The sequence below is a fragment of the Castor canadensis genome, chromosome 13 (assembly GCF_047511655.1).
Source record: "Castor canadensis chromosome 13, mCasCan1.hap1v2, whole genome shotgun sequence".
Taxonomy (NCBI): domain Eukaryota; kingdom Metazoa; phylum Chordata; class Mammalia; order Rodentia; family Castoridae; genus Castor; species Castor canadensis.
The window spans coordinates 28071618-28093341 of NC_133398.1; the positions used below are offsets into that span (position 1 = coordinate 28071618).

General features: G+C 35.9%; 1 protein-coding gene across 4 annotated transcripts in view; it reads right to left on the minus strand.

Annotated features, from left to right (window-relative positions):
* Nucleotides 1-21724, minus strand: part of Fktn (fukutin) — a 60821-nt gene that overhangs the window by 13036 nt on the left and 26061 nt on the right. For all 4 annotated transcript variants that reach the window (XM_074051326.1, XM_074051327.1, XM_074051325.1 and 1 more), the window contains exons 7-9: nucleotides 17459-17588; nucleotides 13806-13939; nucleotides 12097-12224 (exon numbers count right to left, since the gene is read on the minus strand). In XM_074051326.1, coding sequence (XP_073907427.1) covers nucleotides 12097-12224; nucleotides 13806-13939; nucleotides 17459-17588 — 392 coding nt within the window. The remainder of the gene's footprint in view (nucleotides 1-12096; nucleotides 12225-13805; nucleotides 13940-17458; nucleotides 17589-21724) is intronic.

The window sequence follows — 21724 nt, forward strand, 5'->3', positions numbered from 1 at the left end:
TGCTTTTTAACCTTTCTCATTTTATTTTATTATTATTTTGGGGGTGGTGGTACTAGGGCTTGAACTCAGGGCCTTACACTTGCTAGGCAGGTGCTCTACCACCTGAGCCACTCCTTTTTTGTGTTGGATATTTTTGAGATAGAGTCTCAAAAACTATTTGTTCAGGCTGGCTTCAAACTGTAACCCTATCCTCCTGAGTAGATAGGGTTTCAGGCATGAGCCACTAGTACCAGAAATGAATGTTACTTTTAACTGTTCAAAATGCTATAAATGTTTGAAAGATGTTACTCCACTATCTTATGATCTCTATTGTTACAAAGGCATATGTAATTCTTCTTTGTAAGCAATCTATTTTCTTTGGTAGTCTTCAAAAAATGTTTTTTTGGAATTGATTTCCTTTAGATTTATCATTTATCCTGCTTGTCGGTCTGGTTAATGAAAATTATCTTTAAATACTGCCTCTTCATCATTTATTTGCTTATTCTCTTTTAGCTCAGTTATATCTTTAAGACATTCATTAGTGCTTTCTGTCTGGGAAAGAGAATATGATAAAGGGAGGAATTACTATGACCAATCACTACCAATCTTGGGTTTTTTTGTTTGTGTTTTAGACTGGGTCTTGCCTTGTAGGCTGGTCTCAAACTCTTGATCCAACTGTCTCAGCCCAGAGTGCTAGGATTACAGGTGTTCACCACCACTCCAAGCCACCAATCTTGCCCATTAAAATACTCATCTAAGAATTAGATTCAACTTTTGAAAATTAGAATGCTGCCTAGTTTTTTTTTTTTTTGAGTACTGGGGTTTGAATTCAGGGTTTTGTGCTTGCTAGGCAGGTACTCTATCACTTGAGCCATGCCTCCAGCCCTTTTTGCTTTGGTTATTTTGGAGGTAAGGGCTTGCCTTTTGCCTAGACCAGCCTGGACCATGATCATCTTATTTTATGCTTCCTGCCATCAGTAGGATGACAGGCATGCACCACCATGCCCAGTTTTTTTTTCACTGAGAAAAACACAAATACAGTAGCAAAAAGAGGTGTAGAGGAATTGTTAGCACACTTTTCAGAGTCCAGGCTGAAAAATGTTTGAGATTTTTATGACCCCACTCTCCATTCCTGTTCTAAACTTTGTGTGTATGTGTATGTATGACAGAGAGAATATATGTTTTATAAGGTAAAATTCTACCTTCTAAACCTCATTTCCCCACTGATTTACATGGTAAATTGAGTGATCCCATCTATCCTACAGACTGCTAAACTCTGCTATGAAATCCCCATAGGACCTCTACTCTAGTGGTAGTTGGTGGTCAGCTATGCCATTGGAGAAACAAGAAGAAATTTCTATCATCGGTGAGTAGACAAATGAAAGCCTGCAAGGATAGGTATCATGTAACACTAAATGCATGTAAATAATGTCTACATCACAACTATCAATTTAGGTCTGGTGGAGTGGCTCAAGTGGTAGAGCGCCTGCCTAGCAAGTTGAAGGCCCTGAATTCAACTGCCAGTATCACCAAAAACAACCCCCCATGCCCAAAACCCTTAAAATATATCCAGTTAAGGCTGGGATGTGGCTTAAAACATATAACCTGCCTTGCACCTGCCTAGCAAGTGCAAGCTCTGAGTTCAAACCCCAGTACTACTAAAACAAACAAATAAAAACTATCAAGTTAAGACATGCACAAAATTTGACTTCAATAGCAAAGGACAAAGTCTCAGAACATTTTTATTTCTACTGTGTAACTTCCAAAAACTAGATCTATATTCATTAATGAAAATTAGACTCCAGTTCCAGTTGTGTTTATTGCTTATTTTCCTTTAGTTAATTTTTACAGAATTTTTCTTTATATATAATTAAAGGAAATTAAAATTATGACTTCAAATTTCACACTAAACACAAAAGGCTTTTTTCATTTTGATATCAGATTTACCCAATTTGTCTAATCAGATGCACAAGTCTCAAAGTTTATCATTGCAATTAAGTCTGCCCTGATAAAATGCGCTAGTTCTGGTCCACACAGCCCTGCATTTCAATGTATATTCTTGGACTCTTTTCCCTTAGCATCAGTTTCCAAAGTCATAAAATATTTTTATCTTTTAAAGTTAAGTCAAAGTTATAATTTACATAGAATGAAATGAACCCAATTTAAAGTAATGAATATTAAAAAATGCATATACCTGTGTAACCACATTAATCAAGATATAGAACATTTCTACCATCCAAAGTCCCCTGTGCTCCTTGCTAGTCATAAAGAAGTAACTTACCCTGACCCTGATCATTTTATACACTTCATTTGTTTTACCTACGCTACAATTCAAATAAACATAAATACATGGTATGTACTCTTCCTATCAGACTTTCACTTAAACACAGTGTTCTGAAAATTCATTCATGTTAGTGGCTCATTTCTCTTTTTTGCCCAGTAGTATTCCATTGCTTGAATATCTCATAATTTGTGTAGCTGGTCACCAGAAGATGAGCATTTGAGATGCTTTTACTTTTTGGTAGTATGAATGAAACTGCTATGAACATTTGTATACAAATCTTTTAGTGAAAATATTTTTGTTTTGGGATACTACCGAAATAAAATACATTATAGAATTACGTTGAAACAATAAAACATGTAATAGTTTTTAAAATATAATTTTGTCTCACATAAATGAAGATTTGCTATTCATTCATTCTGAAGAAATCTTCTCTTAAAAAAGCAAAGCCCACCATATAAGTAACTGCCACTTGTGTATATAGTATGAGTATATAATTAACCATGTAATATGTATTCAAAGTTCTTCCCTCAACCCCTCAATTTTACACCTGCTACTCACTAGTGGTTTAGAAGTGTAATTAAGGAGACCTAAAACATAATCTATATGATGTAAAATATGAAGGCATAAATAGATCAATATGAGATCATTTTAGAAAAGTCAATGTTTTAAATATACTCATTTAAAAAATTATTCAAATTTGCCTTTTTAGCTTCACAGCTGTAAGAAGTACTAAAGAGACAAATGTATTTCTGGAGGGATGTAACTGTAGGAGCAAAGTATCTATGAAGCTGAGAAAGCTCATAAGAAAAGGTTCTACACCAAATTCTAATCTTTAACTTCTTGGGAAGCAGAGTGATTTAATAACTAGTATAATTTAATTTTATAGTTTTAATTCCCTAAAGGTGCTAGGTTAGATCAAGTCATTAACCTGGTATCATCCTATCATCCTTACTAAACAGTGTACACTACACTTAAGAGGACCTGATTTACTTTCAAGTAGGGATTAGGTCTCACTTAGTCCAACAGACATACCAAGAACTGATTTTATCTATCACTCAATAAAGACAGACAGCTGGGCACCAGTGGCTCATGCCTGTAATCCTACCTATTCAGGAGGCAGAGATTAGGAGGATGGAAGTTAGAAGCCAGCCCAGGCAAATAGTTCTCGAGCCCCTATCTTGAAAATACTCAACAACAACAACAAAAAAGGGCTGGCAGAGTGGCTCAAGTGGTAGAATGCCTGCCTAGCAAGCATGATGCTCTGAATTCAAACCCCAGTGCCATCACACACACACACACACACACACACACACACACACACACACACACCCCACAGATAAATCAGCAAATGTACTCCAATTAAAGCCTGAGGGATGTCAAGAGGTGGGGGAACTATGGAACTTCAGAGGACAAGCAGATTATTTCCAGATAGAGATAACTAAGGAGTGAGTGAGTCCATTGAGAAGGCAACTCAGTGCCCTGGACTAGGCAGAACCAAGACATGCAATGATGGATGATTATCTGGTATTATTAAGAACTTACACTAAAATCAAGTTTCAAAAGGCAGGGTGTCTAAGTGTAAAAAGATTGGCTCTTAGACAAGAAAAAGGACACCAGTGGAAAAATTGGTGAATCCAAATAAAGTCTGGAGTTTAAACTTAATCTTTATTCTAAACAATGAAGTTTATAGAAGGTAATATAAGAGAATATCCTTCCCTCTCCTAAAATGGCAAATCTTTCCTTGGTAACACCTAAAAAAGGACACTAAAATTACTAACCATAAATAGACTGATACAGTGAATTACATTAAAATTAAGAACTTCCAGTAAACAAGGTATCATTAAGAGAGTGAAAAGAAAAAAAGGACAAATCAGGAGAAGATACTTTCAATATATAAGAGCTACAGATTAGTAAGAAAAAGACTGACAACTCAGAACAAACTGAAAAGAATATGCCTCACAAATGAGAATATCTAAGTGCTTGGTGAAAATAAAAAACTAGCGGCCTTCGTTAAGTCATTAGGGAAGTGGAAAATAAAACTTCAGGGTAGTAACACTACACACCCACAGGATGGTTAAAATTAAAGTCTGGCAATGCCAAGTGATGGCAAGAATATGGGGAAATGAAAAGTCCTGTAATACAATGCAGAGTGTAAATTGATACAACCAACTTTGGAAAACTATTTGGAAGCAAAACTGAGGTTGAAAAATGTATACCCTATGACCAAACTACCCATACTTTATGAATCTGACACAATAGAAAATCACTGCCACAGTCTGAATGTTTTCATCCCCTTGAAATTCATTTTGAAATACTAACTCCTCAGAAGCAGTAGGTGATTAGGTCATGAGAATGAGGCCCTCATGAATGGGAGTAGTGCATTTATAAGAGAGACCTGAGAGAGTTCATTCTACGGTGTGAAGACAAAGGGAAAAGTTAGTAGTATGTGAACTGGAAGCGTGCCCTCACCAGCACGCAAGCACGTTGGCACCTCCTGGCCTTCAGGACTGTGAGAAATACTTTCTATTGTTTAAAAGCCATCATGTTCATGGTATTTTATTTTATTATAGCAACCCAAATGGATGGAAACAAACATGCACAAAGTACTAAAAGACGTGTACACATGTTCACTACAGATTCACTTAGGATAGCCCCAGAATGAAAGCAACCCAAAATAGCATACTACAATGAACTTGATAAATATTTGTGGTCTAGTCATATAACAAAGAAAATGACTAAAAAACAGCTATAATATGTAAAAACATGGGTGAGTCTCAACAACATTATGTTGAGGAAAAAAAGGTAGCAACATGATTCTTCTATTTTTATTTTTATTTTTTTGCAGTGCTGGAGCTTGAACCCAGGGCCTACACCTTGAGCTACTCTACCAGCCCTTTTTTGTGGTGGCTTTTTTCAAGATAGGGTCTTGAGAAGTATTTGCCTGGGTTGGCTTTGAACTGTGATTCTTCTGATCTCTGCCTCCAAAGAAGCTAGGATTACAGGCGTGAGCCACTGGTACCCAGCTACATAATCCTTTTACATAAATTATCAGGTGTAATTAAACTGTAATATTAGAAATCAGAACAGTTTGTGTGTGTGTTTTCAGTACTGGACCTTGAACTCAGAGCTTTGTGCTAGGGAGGCAAGAGGTCTATCTACCACTTGAGCCACATCTCTAGCCCTTTTTGCTCTGGCTATTTTGGAGATAGGGTCTTGCTTTTTGCCCAGGCCAGCCTGGACCACAATCTCATTTTAGGCTTTCCAAAGTAGCTGGGATGACAAGTACCAACATGCCCAGCTTTTTTCCATTGAGATGGGGGAGGGTCTCATGAACTTTTTTACCCACTAGCCTGGAACTGCAATTCTCCCAGTCTCAGTCTCCTGCAAGGCTTGGATGACAGGTGTGTCCCACTGCACCCAGCTACTATGTCTGCTACAGTTCAATTTTTAAAATTTACATTATTATCTCCTGATTCCTAATTTTCCTGAGCTCTAAGGTTATAAACTTTGGATCCTTAGAGTTTTCTTGGATTTCCTTCAGGGTCAGGATCCCTTGTTCATAGCCAGGTGTGATGGTTAAGTCCTTTTACTAGCTCTTCCAATTACCTTCTGTTTAGTAGAGTGATGGAAAAAATTGGTACAACCAACTTTGGAAAATTATTTGAAAGTATCCAACTTTAGCTTACTGTAACAGCTGTTTTTCTTTTTTTTGAGGGGGGGAGGTTTGCTCTAACAACGCTTTCACTTCTCCATGTACACACACACACACACACACACACACACACACACACACATGCTAGCTATTAGCAATATTCCCCAATAGGGCTTCTATTTTAATACATTTGTCACTTAAAGCCCTAAGAGAGACTCTTCACATATTATGTCAAATCCAAAACTATGGCCCAACACTAACCCTCTCTGTCAATTAACAGGTTCACCAGTATTGCTCGTATCACCTTCTCTACACTTCATTAAATTTCCTTTCTTAGAGCCAACTCTATCTAACTTAATAGCAACCCCACTCAACAATATTCATTCAAATTGTGCTGCCTCAACCCTTACCTCAGCATTCTCTCTACTTCTTTTGTTCCTAGTATCTATATCTCTGCAGTTATATGTAGGGTAAGCTTGTATTCCTCTTTTTAACATCTATCTGGTACACTTTAATTCACTGTTACATGATTTTTTTCTAATTGCTACATGGCAATGAACCTTTGTAATAGTAGTTTCAAGTTCTGCCTATCTAATTCAGAATCAGCAAACAGTTGAGAATCTATTAAGTGCCGAGCAGTAAACCAGGTGATCTCACATTATTTAATTCAAGCATTATATGTTGTGAGGGATGCAGTGTTATTTTCATTTTATGGAGGAGAAATCTGAAGCTCAGAAGTTAATTAGGTGACACAAAGACAGAACTCACATTTGAATCCAGGGTTCACTCTGATTCCTGGGCTCACTCACTAAAAAATCACACCTGTACAAAGTTGAGATATAGAAGTCTCTACATAGCATCTAACAAATAATTTTAAGTGAGGCATTAAAAACACTGTAATGTTTTATAGCTGAATTTTGAAATGGAAAATGGGGAAAAGATTTTTGGGAGGACTAAAAGCCAATGGATATTTGGAAAATTAACAGAAAGATAATAACTGCCGGTAACTTGCCATCAACGACCATCCTAGTTTTATGACAAGATACCTTGGGTTAATGAAAAAAAGTGGAAAAAAAGTTAGTGAAAGGACCTATCAGGGGAGTCATGAATTACTGTAAGTGCAATGGAAAACTCAGTAATGTAGCACTCTTATTCACTACTGTTGACTATATAAAATTTACACAGCTTTTTAGGAAGGCGATATGTATCAAAATAAAACACACGCACCTTTTCTTTTTCAGAATTACTAAGGATAAATTTGCCCATTGATTATTCATATGATATATGATTGATTATGATCTGAATGTCAAGGTTGCTAGTGGAGTGGCTCAAGCAGTAAGAGTGCCTGCCTAGCAAGTGTGAGGCCCTGAGTCCCTACACCAGTGTCACCAAAAAAAAAAACACCTGAATGTCAAGGTTATTATTAAACTTCTATGTATGACAGTATGGTCAAATGAAGACAACTTGACCTTTTTTGATTAACATGTATTAATTGTAGATATCAATGGGATTCAATACTTTAGTTCAGTATGTCCATATAGTGTAAACTGATCAAATCTAGCCTCCCTTTATCCCTCCCACTCCTTTCTCAATCAGTAGTAATTAGTATTCAATATTCAAGTCAACTTCTTTTTAACTTCCACATAAGACATACATGCAGCACTTGTCTTTCTAGGTCTGACTTAGTTCACTTAATGTATCCCCAATCCTTTTATATTAACGCGAATGACAGAATTTCCTTCTCTTTATGTCTGAATAATATTCTGGGGTGTATGTGTATGTGTGTGTGTATGTATGTGTGTATACAAACCTTTTATTCCACTTCTGGGTATCTGTTTAAGGAAATAAATCCAAATAAAGTTTTTATTTTATATGCAAAGATGCTCTCAGAATTTTAATTAAAAAATGAAAGCAACCAGAGTAGAAAAACAGTTAAATAAAGCTATTATTAAGCCTTTCTCCACCTCTATGTCTATCTAACCAACCTCTCTGTTTTTAAGCCATTTTTCCTTGCTATTGTTTCTAGATAGGGTGAGTTTGCTGACTCAACTATAATTTGTACATAGTTCAGTAATTGCACTGATAGAGTACTTTAACATTTGTTTTTATGGTCTAGATTATGAGCTCCTTGATAGCAGAAATATAGTAGCATCAGTATCTAAGATACAGAGTACTCTTAAATATATTTTATAGAAATGAATAAATAAATTACATAGAAGTCACAATTGAATGGGTGTGTAGTCCACAAAGGATGAGTCAAAATTTTTGAAGTCTATCTAGGAAGCAGAAATAGTGAATATAAGAAGGTGTAAGGAACCCACTACTAACTTAAGGAACAGAATATTTCCTATTAGAAGTCATAGGAATTCCTATTAGAAGATATAGGGGTAGCTATATTACCATGACAATGTATCCATGAAGGGAATATTAACAACATGACAGAGACAGTGGTGACACTAACATGGGGTACAGTTAAGAACATAAGCTCTGAAGTAATACAGACTTAGGTTTGAGTCTCTGCCTTAATCTCCTCATCTATTAAATAAAAGCACTAATATTAAAATCTCCCTTACAAAGGTTTGTAAAGGTTAAATAAGATGATGCATATAAAAGTACAGCATCATAGCACCTAGCACATAGTGAATATTCAATAAAAGTTAACTATTATGATTACCTCTAAAACTTCTGGTCTCCATCTGTATCAGTTGAGTAAAACAGGAAGGAAAGCAATAACAAAAAGAAACTTAACTGGCAGGTATAAGAACTGTAAAGTTGTGGAATTAAAAAATTACTATATCCATCACATTTTCTTACTGGCAATCTGGACTCTAAAGAAGAAAAGTAGATATAGAAAATGCAGACAATATTTGAAAATGGAATAGGTGAAAGAACAACTTTAAAGAAAGAGCAAATGGGAAGTAAAGGAGTAAAAGACTGAATTGATACCTGGGAAAAAAATGCTTACCTAGAGAGAAACAAATCCCACATTCCACTCAGCACTGTGTAGAGGATGCTATGCTTTATGCCCTAGAGCACAGCAGTAATAACGACCATGTAGCAGTAATATAGTAATGACACTATCAGCAGCAGCTCATACTAATACAGTACTTACAAGGTACTGACAGTATTGCTGGTTTCTGTTCTAAATGCATTACATTTATTAACTTACTTAATCTACTAAGTCTTAGAAGAAAGCATTTAGGTTTGAGTCAATCAAGTCTCAGGTTAAATCTTAGCCCTGCTATTAATGGACAGTGACCTCAAGCGACTTCATTTCTTGAGCTTTAGTCTTCTTATGTCTAACTGGTGTGAGAATACCTAACCCGCAGGAATAGTGTAAGGACTATCTAAGATTATATACATAAAGTACTTATCACACTGCTTGAACCTAGTAGATACTCTGGTAACTATATATTTACTACTGCTGTTACTATTAGAATTATTACAAAGACATCACTCAGGAGGTACACAGAGTAAAGTCCAGAAAGAGGAGACTCTTCTCCAACATTCTGAGTACCTTTCATCCTTTTAATGGTAAGCATTCTGTATTTTTAGTTTTTCTAGACATATACTACACATGAATAAAAACAGAATATTATGAAGATTAAAAAAAAAAACCTATGCTAGTTTAAAGGTTTTTTTCCCTCCCCCTAGAAACAGTGGTGTCAAAAATACTGTATTTTTCTTAAAGTAAATAGCACTGAAAAGAATGAAAATGGCATATGGCTGGGGGAATCTTCCAAAGAAACTACTCTAAGCAGCCATCTCCTGTTCTTTTCTCTGCCTTTTAAGGTCACAGAAACATGACAGGAAATCTGGGACTCACACCATCTGTCCAGGCAGTTCTATCACTGCTCATTTCTCTTGTTAAATAGTCAGAACACTTCACACTTCCCAAACACTGCAACTATAAACAGCAGTTGCAGCAGAATGAAAGAAGCTTTCTCTATCCAGAAATGTAGTAGTTGGAAGTGAATAGTTCTTTTGAAGTTTGTGGCTTCTAGATCATGTCAGTGAGAAGAAAAATTCACTCCTTAGAAAGAAATTTAAGAACAAAAAGACTAATGCTAGCTCTTGAAATTATCTTTCTTTGAAAAATGGTGACTCTCTTATATGAGTTCTCTAAGAACAGATGCAGCACCTTTCTACTGAGATAATTATACAGTTCTCTAATCTGTAAATTTCTTGTAAGACTAAGAACAGGAATAGTTTTTTTTGTTTTGTTTTGTTTTTACTACTACTACTACTACTATTGTATTGATAATAATAGAAGTTATCAGTTACTTAGCACTTAGGATATCTTGACATTCTTCAAGATCCTTTTTGTGTATCAAGTCTTTTAACCTTTAAACCACTCTGTGGCAATTTCTGTTTTTCCATTTTCCAGTTGAGAACTCTTACGCAGAAAGGTTAAATAACTTGCTGAAAGTAATATTGATGGTAAAATATGGAGCTGGGGTTATATAGCAAGTATGCTAGCTCTATATTCTTAATTTTTGTTGTACTATCTTACAGGGTTTTGTTTTTTTTTTAAGAATTTCTTAATGATACATTAAATTTGGCATTTTTATATTTGAATAACTGAACTGTAGCTAAATGTCAAAAACATTTACCCTATTCATCTAGCCACAGTGACAGTGTCAATTTCATATTCATTAATTTACTAATTTTGATGTGTCTTACAATCAGAGCTTATCCAGCACAAATTAATTTGCTTTCATAAATAATTTTTTATGGTAAGTTCGAAGAATAAGCTCTGGGGCAGTGTCAATTTGGGGATACCTTATGACTTTGCGGAAAATGTTTGGATTACTCTCAACCTCCAAAACAAACTTAATCTTACACAAAAACTCCCTGCCTTCAGGGATTCTAGTAAGGTGAGTCAACCCACAAGAAACCAATATGAATCTGGAATTTCTCCTCTGCGCTTATAAAATACTCTCCTTTATGCTCAACAGCTCAAATTTACCCCACTGGTCACATGACTACTGTAACAATGGCAGTAATGATAGTAGTAACATCAATATTCATAATATTAGTAATATTAAATAGCATATCAATGGGAAAACCCCCTACATGCTGCTAACTTACTAAATGCCAAGCACTAGACTAAGTGCTTCATACTCTTAGGTGTATCAGGGAGGCAGTATGAAACAGTGGCTAAAAGTATGAACTCTAGAGACAGACTGCTGTCTTGCTGACTCCTTCACTTATTTATTGTGTGATCTTGAGCAAATATCACTTCTCAGTGTCTCACAGGAAATCTACCTTCCAAGGTTGTTGTATTAGATGGGTTAACACATGTAAAATAATCATAATCATGCCTGACATCATAGTTATTACCTAAATTTAATAGACACAGCACTTAATTTTCAGAAAAGCTAAAGACCACAAATTAGTTAGGGTAAAGATGATGTTTCCTACGTCTACCTGACTCCAAAGCCCATACCTTTTGGTACTCATTCTCTCTCTAGGAATTGAAGATAGGTCAACTGCATCAGAAAGAAGAGCATACTTTGTCATTTTATCTTTTCCTATATAAGAGTTTAAGTGGGGCGGTATTAAAAAATTTAGATGTTAATAATACCAATCTAACATACTACATTCCAGTAATTCTGAGATACCTTTCTCAATTTTCCATCTGTGAATCATGGCAATATTTTTCTTTTCTCAGCGGCACATAAAATAATGGTACATCTTACGTCAATGAAATATGGTTGCTGTTAAGCTTGTGTATATTCTTTAAGGATTAGCCTTCAGTCTACACTGAAGGCACATTCTAAAGGTTGCCCAGGATTGTGGTCTCAGCCCCACTCAATCTCAAGTTCTTCATTTAAACTTCACTTCATCATGTCTTACTCCTTACCAACTCTTACCCATTCTTATATAATTATCAAGCTCCTACAACTCTGACAAACTGTTTTTCTCAGTTTAGACTCTGGACTTGATTTTTGTGTTCCTTGTTTTGATATTTTCTTCCTGATGACCCAAGGGTTTTGAACACAATGACACCTTCAACTGACAAACCTAGTGACACTTCCTCGTCAAAGACTGTTGCCATTTGTAGTTCTCAGACATCACTGGACTCTATGAATAATGGAGCCTCAACACACTTTGTTTCCTTATTCTACCTTAAGAAATTACTTCTTTAGTCCCTTTTAACAACTTATCTGATTCATACTTAAATTTTTTTCCTGTTTTGGCTTGAGTGCCTCCATTCCACATATGGTCAACCTCTTCATAGAAGAAAAAAATGTCAAGTTTTACATCATCTTTCCCCTGGAAGGATAGTTCCAAGCTGTCTTCCACCTAGGAGGAAGATGAAAACCTTCAGAGACTGAAACAATAAAAATGCATTTAAAAAAACTTTTTAAAAAGACAGAAAAAGATTCTTATGCTTTGTATACATAGAATATTTATTCTAAGAGTCATGTTTTTTCAAGTTGGAGAACCTCTTAAGAAGTTAGTAGGATGCACCTGTAGAAAACCACCACTTAATTTTTCTTAAATTCCTATAAAATAATGTTTCTTACAATGGATGACAACGCAGAGTAAATGACTGATGGTAGTCAAAAATATCACTCTGCAGAGAAAATAGAAACATCCTCATCAAGTACCTTTCTGAGTAAAGAAGGAAAGAAATCAAACAAAAATTATTTCCTTTAATAAGCAAGAAAAACTATCGGGAAGTAAGTCACCACAATCAATAAATAACTAAGTAGAGTAGTATTCTATACATAGCCACATACATAGCACAGGTCATTTTATATATATATATACATATAAATATATGTGTGTGTGTGTATGAAAAAGAAGAAATAAAAAATTAAGGTACAGAGAAAAAATGGTAATTGGATTTGGTCCATCTATCTATTATAGAAGCAATCACATAATAATTTATATGTTTTTCCCCCTCCCAATTAGACAATGAGCTTCTCAAGGTTAAGAATTAAAATTTATTCCTCTTTGTGTTTCAGGTGCAGAGTGATTAAAGTTCCAGACAGAGAATGTTCAAGAAATGTTTGTTGAATGACTAAAGCTCTATTGCTTTGACTTTGACCTCAGGAAAGTATTTCATTAAACTTTTTTTTAGTAAAGTAAAACGAGAATTTATAATGGAAGAAATAGTTTTTCAGGAACTAACCATATCTCCACTTGCTTTATAGTATAATACCTCTCTGGGAGTAAGCAAATTAAGAGCAAGATGATTACAAGTGCTCATGGGATTGGGACATAGGGACCAAATTGTCCATAGAGCAGGATTTCATCTGGACCACAATGACCTATCCCTGACTGACCTCTGAGGAAACAGCTATAACTTAAGACATGTAAGTTAAGAAACTAGTACTTGTTTTAAATGATTTTTATATTTCTATCCCTTAGCAATCAATGGACTATTTTAGTGAACATAGAATTAAATTGACTTATGAGAATTAATGTAACTTCAGATAGGGTGGGTGGGATTCTTACTTTCTACATTAATTTTATGTTATATTATTACCTAATTTACTGGTAATAAATTCATTTTTAAGAATCCAAGATCCTTATTTTCTCATTGTCAATAAAAAGTCAGATTTTCCAGTTTTTCCTTAAATAGTGCAGAAATCATCAGGGGAAACAAGGTTCTGCTGACACCATTCTGGTCAATATTGAATGATAAAATTATGTATACAATAGTTTTGTTTTGTTTTTTTAAGGCAGAATCCTGCATGCAGTCCAGGCTGACCTGGAACTTGCAATCCTTCTGTCTCAGCCTCCCAAGTGCTGGGATCAGAGGACAGCACCACCAGGCCCAGTTTTCAGTGCTCTTAACAATATTTGAGTTGCTTAATAGAAACTTTACATTTGAGATACGTAACTTATGAAATTAAGTCAATTCTTGCAACTGACCTTCCCAAACTTGTGTTTGAGTGGAAGTCCTGCATCCTGAAACGCTAAAATAATATCAGATTTGTAATCTTGTATAAAAATTCCTAGGTCGACGTCTTTGCTATAAGGAATAATATTGCACTGCCGATACCATCCTAAAAAAAAAGGCATAAAATAAAATCAAATTTAGACTTGCAAAAAAAGTCATTATAATGGATAATCTTCAAAACAATGGCTTTTATTTCTCAGGATTAGACATAGACTGCTCTACCAAAATTATTTATCTATCTTTTTTTTTTTTGTGGTACTGGGATTTGAACTCAGGGCCTACACTTTAAGCACTCCAAAAGTCTTGTTGTGTATTTTCAAGATAGGGTCTCACTAACTTTGCCTTGGACTGGCTTCAAACCATGATCCTCCTGATCTCTGCCTCCTGAAGTAGCTAGGATTACAGGCATGAGCCACTGGCACCTGACCAAAATAATTATTTATGTATTTTTTAAAATTTTTATTTTATTGTTTTTGCATTTACTTACATGTGTATATATTATTTGGGCCACCTCGCCCCCCCCAACCACTTCTGGGAAAAACCTGTTCCACCCTCTTGTTCTCCGATTTTTTTGAAGAGAAAACATGAGAGATAATAAGAAAAACATACCGTTTTTGCTAGTTTGAGATAAAGATAGCTATACAGAGATAATCCTAGCGTTGTTTCCATGTACTTGTGTATTACAACCCATATTGGCTCATCTGTACCAGACCTCTTCACTACTTCCTAGTCCCCTTCCCACAGTGGCCTCAGCCAGTTTAAGATTACTATATTCGCTTCTATACAGTGAGCACATCAAACACATTTAAGTTTTAGGTTTCCTTCCCTTTCCCTATTCCTCCCATGCATGGTCTTTCCTTAGGTGTGATCCATGTTCAATAGTATTTCTGCACCAAAATTATTTTTTAAAAAACTTAAATCATAAACAAAATGACTTGGTGATAGTCACCTCTTGAAGAACTTCCTTTATCTATCTATCTATCAACCTATCTATCTATCACCTATCTATATTTCTATATATTTACTGGTTTGAGCATGCAACTTCCTCAAAAATTTTCATGATATATTTTAATTTTGTAAAAACTCATTAGCTTTAATAATCTGTTGACTGGGCTATCTATTTTTAAAAAGTTGCTGTTTAGAATGTTTAACCATTAACGTTTAGTGATGGGGGCTGCTTTAAGATGTATGTTTTGCTGGGCGCCAGTGGCTCATGCCTGCAATTGTAACTACTCAGGAAACAGAGATCAGGAGGATTGAGGTTCGAAGCTGACCTGGGAAAACTGTTCTCAAGACCCTATCTTGAAAAAACCCATCACATACACAAAAAAGTTTGGTGGAGTGGCTCAAGGTGTAGGCCCTGAGTTCAAATCCCAGTACTGAAAAAAAAATTCTTTTTTTTTTTTTTTTTGTGGTAATGAGGTCTTTGAACTCAGAGCCTTATGCATGGAAGGCAGGTGCTCTGCCATTTGAGCCACACATCTACCCCTTTTGGCTTTCATTATTTATTCAAATAGATTCTCGTGTTTATGCCTTAAACACCCACTTAGACCACAATTCTCCTATTTATATTCCCATGTAGATGGGATGACAGGTGCACACTTGGGGGTCTCAACAAACTTTTTTGCCAGAAAAGGCATTAAAACTTGATCCTCCTGATCTCCATCTCTCAAGCAGCTAGGATTACACACATGAGCCACAGATAAAATAGTTAATTCTTAATTGACATACTTTCCTGAGTCAAAATTTGTGGAACTTAACAGCTCTGAACAGATCCTATCTGATAGGCATATAAAACAGATTTTCCTTCAACACATTGTCAAAAAATAAGTGCTTACTAAGTATCACCTTGTCAATTAGATACTATAGAATCATTCTAAAACACTAAAATTTATGCCTCAATATTACTAAGAACTCCCGAATCTTCTCTATTTTTCTACTAATCTTTCCATCCAAATTATTTTAAAAGTAAATATTCATCTATAATTACCTTAAAAGTGGAAGGCTCCTTAAATATCATTTAGTAGAATAGTTACATCTAATGTAACTCCCTCATTTCATCAATGACTTTTTTTTTTTTTTGCAGTAGTAGTGTTTGAACTCAGGGCTTCATGATTGCAAGGCAGGTGCTCTACCACTGAGCCATTCTACCAGTGGTACTGGGGTTCTGAATGCAGGGCCTCTCATCAATACCTTTAAATGAAGTAAACCACTAAAAACTCAAAAGCATTCATGACAAATAATTAGGATGCATTTTTGATGACACGAACTATTAAACAAATTTGCTTCTAAAAAGTTGAATCTTAAAGCAAATGTCACACAAGTAAGAAATTCTTTTTCTCGTTTTTTTTGCGGGGGGGCAGTACTAGGGTTACAACCTTGCACTTGCTAGGCAGGTGCACTACCACTTGAGCCACTCAACAGCAGCCCAAGGTCTCCTTTTTTGGCTTACTCCAGTGGACCTTACCACTAGAGATTACCATGTAATCTTCCACACAGCCTAACACATAGGAGAACCATGTCTCAATTGATACCTGTAGCACAAACAAAATTATTTATGGCATTTTCTTTCACTCTCCAAATATTCTCAGTTGGACAATAAATAATATGATAACTCTTTATAAAAGCTGAATTAACTTTTGTACAAATACAGTCATAATGAAGAAACAACAAATATAGTTATAATCAACTACAGTAAATATCAAAGGGAACAAATAAAACAGAACAAAATTTAAGATTCTAAATAATTCTAAATGTCAGAGAAGTTTGATTTAATACTGGATGGAGATCCAGAAATCTTTCTCAGATTCTAAAAGCCATTTGCTTAAGGACTACAGAAAAGTCTATCTTTCTCCATCTCAGTTGAACAGTGATGTCTAACCAGTGATATTATCAATGACCTGGAAAAGGTTTGTGGAACACTTTAGGATGCTCCTTTCAGTCTTCCTCACATTAGAGATATTTTGGTACAATGCAAGCTGGTTGTATGATGTGTAAGTACAATAGTTTTTGTTTTTGTGCATGAGTTTGAACTTAGGACTTTACACTTGCTAGGTAAGAGCTTTATTGCTTGAGCCATGCCTCTGGCCCTTTTTGCTCTGGTTATTTTGGAGACAGAGCCCCACTTTTTGCCCAGGCTGGCCTGGACCATGATTATCCCAATCTCGGCCTCTCATACCTGGGATGACAGGCATGGGCCACCACTCCCAGGTATTTGTTGAGATGGGGTATCATGAACTTTTTGCCCAGACTGTCCTCAAAATGTGATCCTCCTGATTTTGGCCTCCCAAGTAGCTAAGATTACAAGTATGAATCGCTGGTACCCAGACAAACAAAATACAGTTTTTTCTTTTAAGGCAATTACAATCTTTGGGATAGAAATAAAAAAATGCTAATTTAAGGATTACCTGGGAATCAACTATAATCTATGTTTTAATTTATACACATTATTTATAATTCTATTTTAGACTTCTGCAATTAATTTATTTAAAGAAATCAACAGATCCTTGTTCATGCATTAATGTTTATTCTGTATATAAATACACTTCTAATATCAAGCATTCATCTCTAAAACTAAAAGGGATGAAATGACAAGACAACAAGTATAAAGTAATAAGAACTGTACCTAGACAAGTTCCACTGCTCAGCCAAAATCGCACTCCCAATTTCTTTAAAGTCCTGGCTGCTAGCTGAAGTAATTCCTTTGCACTCTTCCGAAAGGACATAGCTTCCACAGTGTTATCATCAAGGTACTGCTGCAGATTTAATAAACAGTTAGCTATTGTGGCTATTTCTTAAATACTAAGAACATTTCCATGACACCTGAATTAAATTTGACCAGCTAAAAAGGAAGGAATATAATAGGATTCCCAGGAGAGGAGCCTTAAACTTCTATAAGCTTCTTCCTCTACATCACAACTTAGCAGACTGGGCAGTTACGGGGGAAAGAAGGCTAATTATAGAGCTATAAACATAACTGAAACAAAACAGATTAAACGTTTTCATCATACATTGATGCTACTAGTTTTTACAGTAGCATAGTATGTAGTATAGTAGAAAGAGCTGGGGTTTTTTTTGTGTGTGTTTTTAAACTTTTTTTTTATAGCACTGGGGGGTTGAACTGGGGGCTTGATAGGCAGGTGCTCTGTGTGTGTGTTTTTGGTGGTACTGGGTTTGAATTCAGGGCTTCATGCTTGCTAGGCAGGCGCTCTACCCACTTGAGCCACTCTGCTAGCCCAAGAGCCGGGGTTTTGATTTGGATTATCTATGTTCAAATCTAGGTCCATTTCTTTTTCAGCTACAACCCTAGGCAAACCATCACAAAATATAAGCGCTATGAGGAAAGTGATTTAGCTTTACTTACAGCATACCTCCAGAGCCTAGACCAGCATCTCAACATTTGTTAAGTGAATAAGAGAATGAAAGAATGAATTAGATCTTAGATCTAATGTGCAATCCTCCTGCCTTCACTTCCAAAGTAGCTGGGATTTTAAGCATATGCCATTATACCTGACACTTCTTATATCTAATTCTAATTGTTGACTTTATTTCTACTTCCTGCACTAGACTATAATTGAACCCAGGGCCTCGTGCATGCTAGAGCACTTTCCCACTTGAGTCATACCCCAGCCCTTTTGTCTTATGTTGTTTTTTAGATAGGCTCTCCATAACTGCCCTATCTGGCCTCCGACTCCAGCTTTACTCTCTACCTGCAACCCCAGTAGGTGGCATTACAGGTGTGTGCTGCCTCACCTAGCTAAAGATGGTTTCTTGAGAGCAGGTACTGTTTTTCTCTATTATTTTTTTCTACAGCTTTAGAATACTACCTGGCATGTAAAAAGTGATACTGATAAGTGGGTAAATAAATAAATGATTGACTAAGCCCCTCCTATACCTACAATATTCTAAAGTATCCTGTAATTCTTTTACAATATAACAGGAAGAATACAGTTTCCAGATGTATATAACAGGAACTACAAAGGACTATAGGAATCTTGAGAAAAAAGTGCGCCATGAAGAAAGTGAGTTTCCTGCAGGTTGAGCTGCAATCTGAACAATATACGTATATTATATATATATGACCAGGATCTCCTGGATATGAAAATATGCCTTTCCTCAGAGACATAACTTCTTGTACAATATATGACTGGAATGAGAGGTACATGTTCTTATCCTTACTGTGCAGAAAAGGTCTGCAGCTGACTCTGCAGACCTAGGACTTGGTCCATACTCAGACAACAATGATTTTAAGTGGCATCTCAAAAAGTCATGTTCATGCCTATAATTCTAGCTAACTGAGAGGCAAAGACCAGGAACATTAGGGTTTGAGGCAAGCTGGGCAAATAGTTCATGAGATTTTATCTCAAAAATACCCAACAACAACAATAACAAAAACAAGGGCTGGCAGAATGACTCAAAGGGTAGAGTTCAAACCTCAGTTACAGCCAAAACAAAAAACTTGCCTTACTGCACAGTGACTAGAGAGATCAGATTATTAAACAGTAGATATGAAAACTTTGTGTTCTATAAAAACATCAGGTCTGATAGTGTGTCCTGTTGGGGCTGCTCCCTGTGTGAACACAGTCCTATGTCCTGACACATTTTTCCTAACATGACACTCTCAGAGATTCAATTTCTTAGAACTGACCTGTATATATGTTAAAGTATATACATGTATACACACCTATGTAACTTATGTGCCTGTTAGGGAGTTTAGAAATTATAGTGTACATATACTTTTTCCACATAAAAATACCATTTACAAATTACTATACTTCTAGAAAATGACAAAATTGACTATCCCAATTTAAATATTACAGCCATTTAAATTTTCCTGGACACACAAAACCGAAGAAGAATCCAGGAATCCTAAAGCACACACTCTCCCCTCAAATATTAAAGCATAATTAGATAATAGAAAATACCCACACTTTTTTATAGATGAGGGAACTAAGTCTCAAAATTTTTCCCAAGATCTGAAAGCAAATTAGGAGAAGAAAGAACAATATCACTGTCTAGATATTCCTAGGTCAGGTGTCCAGATATTTCCATATTCTCTTCTGGTTTTTCACTGAAATTTAATAGGCTGGAGCTCATTAATTTTTCTGACACAAAATAAAATTCAGAAAAATGAATATTGTCCAGTTCTGAACTTCTTGGTTGATTGAGAAAATATTTAAAAACAAATAGTGAGTCAGGAAGACACTTCTCTTCCTCCTCCCTTCTTGTTCTGGGCATTGCTGTCACCTGCTGGGCTACAAGCACATGTAGACAGCCTTCTCATTCTGCTCAGGCCCTGGCCTCCCACGCCTGTCTACTCTTCTGTAGGGAGAAGGCCCTCGTTAGCCTGCTTTGCTCTGACTTCCTGTACTGGACACCCCCTTCATGTATATGTCCTCATTACCTGTCCAAGATCTGACACTTTGTAACACTAGGCCACACCTGTGCACAAACACCTCTCTTGCTCTACCCTACCTAATGTTTGAACATTTTGTCTGCAGTTTACTCCCAAATGGCTCAGGAAAAAAAATGCTATTTGTGTTGTACTTGCAATTTTTATAAAAAAAAAAAAATCATTACTGCTGGACGTGGTTGTGTATCCATCTATAATTCCAGCACTCAGGAGGCTGAGGAAGGAATATTGTGAGCTTGAGGCCAGCCTGGGCTGAATAGTGAAATCCTGTCTCACAAATCAAAAAAACAAAAGCAAACAATTATCATTTTAAAAAGAAAGGAAGTTGCTTTATAAGGTTTATTAGATTAGCTCATTGCTTGTTTTACACTGGGCACTGCATTTGAGACTGTTTGGCGCCACCAAGTGTTCAAATATGTGTATGTTTGCTTTAATTTGAAAACAGATCCTCCTGGTATTTTTAATCAAGGTTCTAACAAAAGAAATGATGAAGAATCAAACATTTAAGAGGATAAGGATTAAAAAAACCTATCGAATCTATTAATCACTTGGCAATAGTAATACCAATATATTAGCAGGAGAGAAAAGAGGTAAAAAATATATATATGGAATTAAAAAATATCCACATGATTTCTTAGTATTTTGAAACATTTTGCATTTTATAATGCCTTTTCACAAATAAGAAGGGCAAATGAATCTGGGCAAAGGCTTGTTAGGTAGCTCCAACCTTGTTAGGACAAGAGAACTTCTAAAAAGTGTCATTGGGAAAGTACTTGATTCAGATGGGCACCTTATTGTCCATGCCTTTCCCCACATTCACAGCATCTTTTCTTCGTGCCAGGTACCGTGACAGATGCTGATGCTACAGAGGTGAATAAAGTAAGATGTCTGTCATCAGGAAGAATTTAGTAGGGGGATAAAATACACATCCACTACTCACTGTGAAAATTGCTATGACAGAGCAAATGCCCTGAAGATAGAAAGAATGAGTGATTAAGTTTAATCAACAACCTCCATCTCTTCTACTTCCTACCACCACGTGGTGGGGAAATGTCAGGCAACACTTGCCTACTAGAGGAAACTCATCCACACATGTGGTTTTCCAGTTTCTTATCCATGAGACTTAGGAAATTTTCTAGTTCCACAATTATAAATTTAAAGGAAGGCCCACTTGGGCTGTCAGGCCTATATCTTTGTTGACAGCATGCCATTCAAGAGAAATGTGAGTTTTGTATTTATGAGTCTTGGACTCTTGGTAGCAATAATAAAGCTGGTACTTCATTTTTCAATTCCGTTCTTGCCCTCGTGCATTCAGTTTTTTTTCTTTTTTGGTAGAGAATCCCAGAAAGTAAAGGGCAAGTGCAAGGAGTAGCAAAACCCCACTGTCAATTTGCCTGTTTTCACTATATTTCTGGCTTCATGTCATATCTAAAGAGATAAATTTTCATACCCTTCAAAATCATCTTTATATTCCCAGGG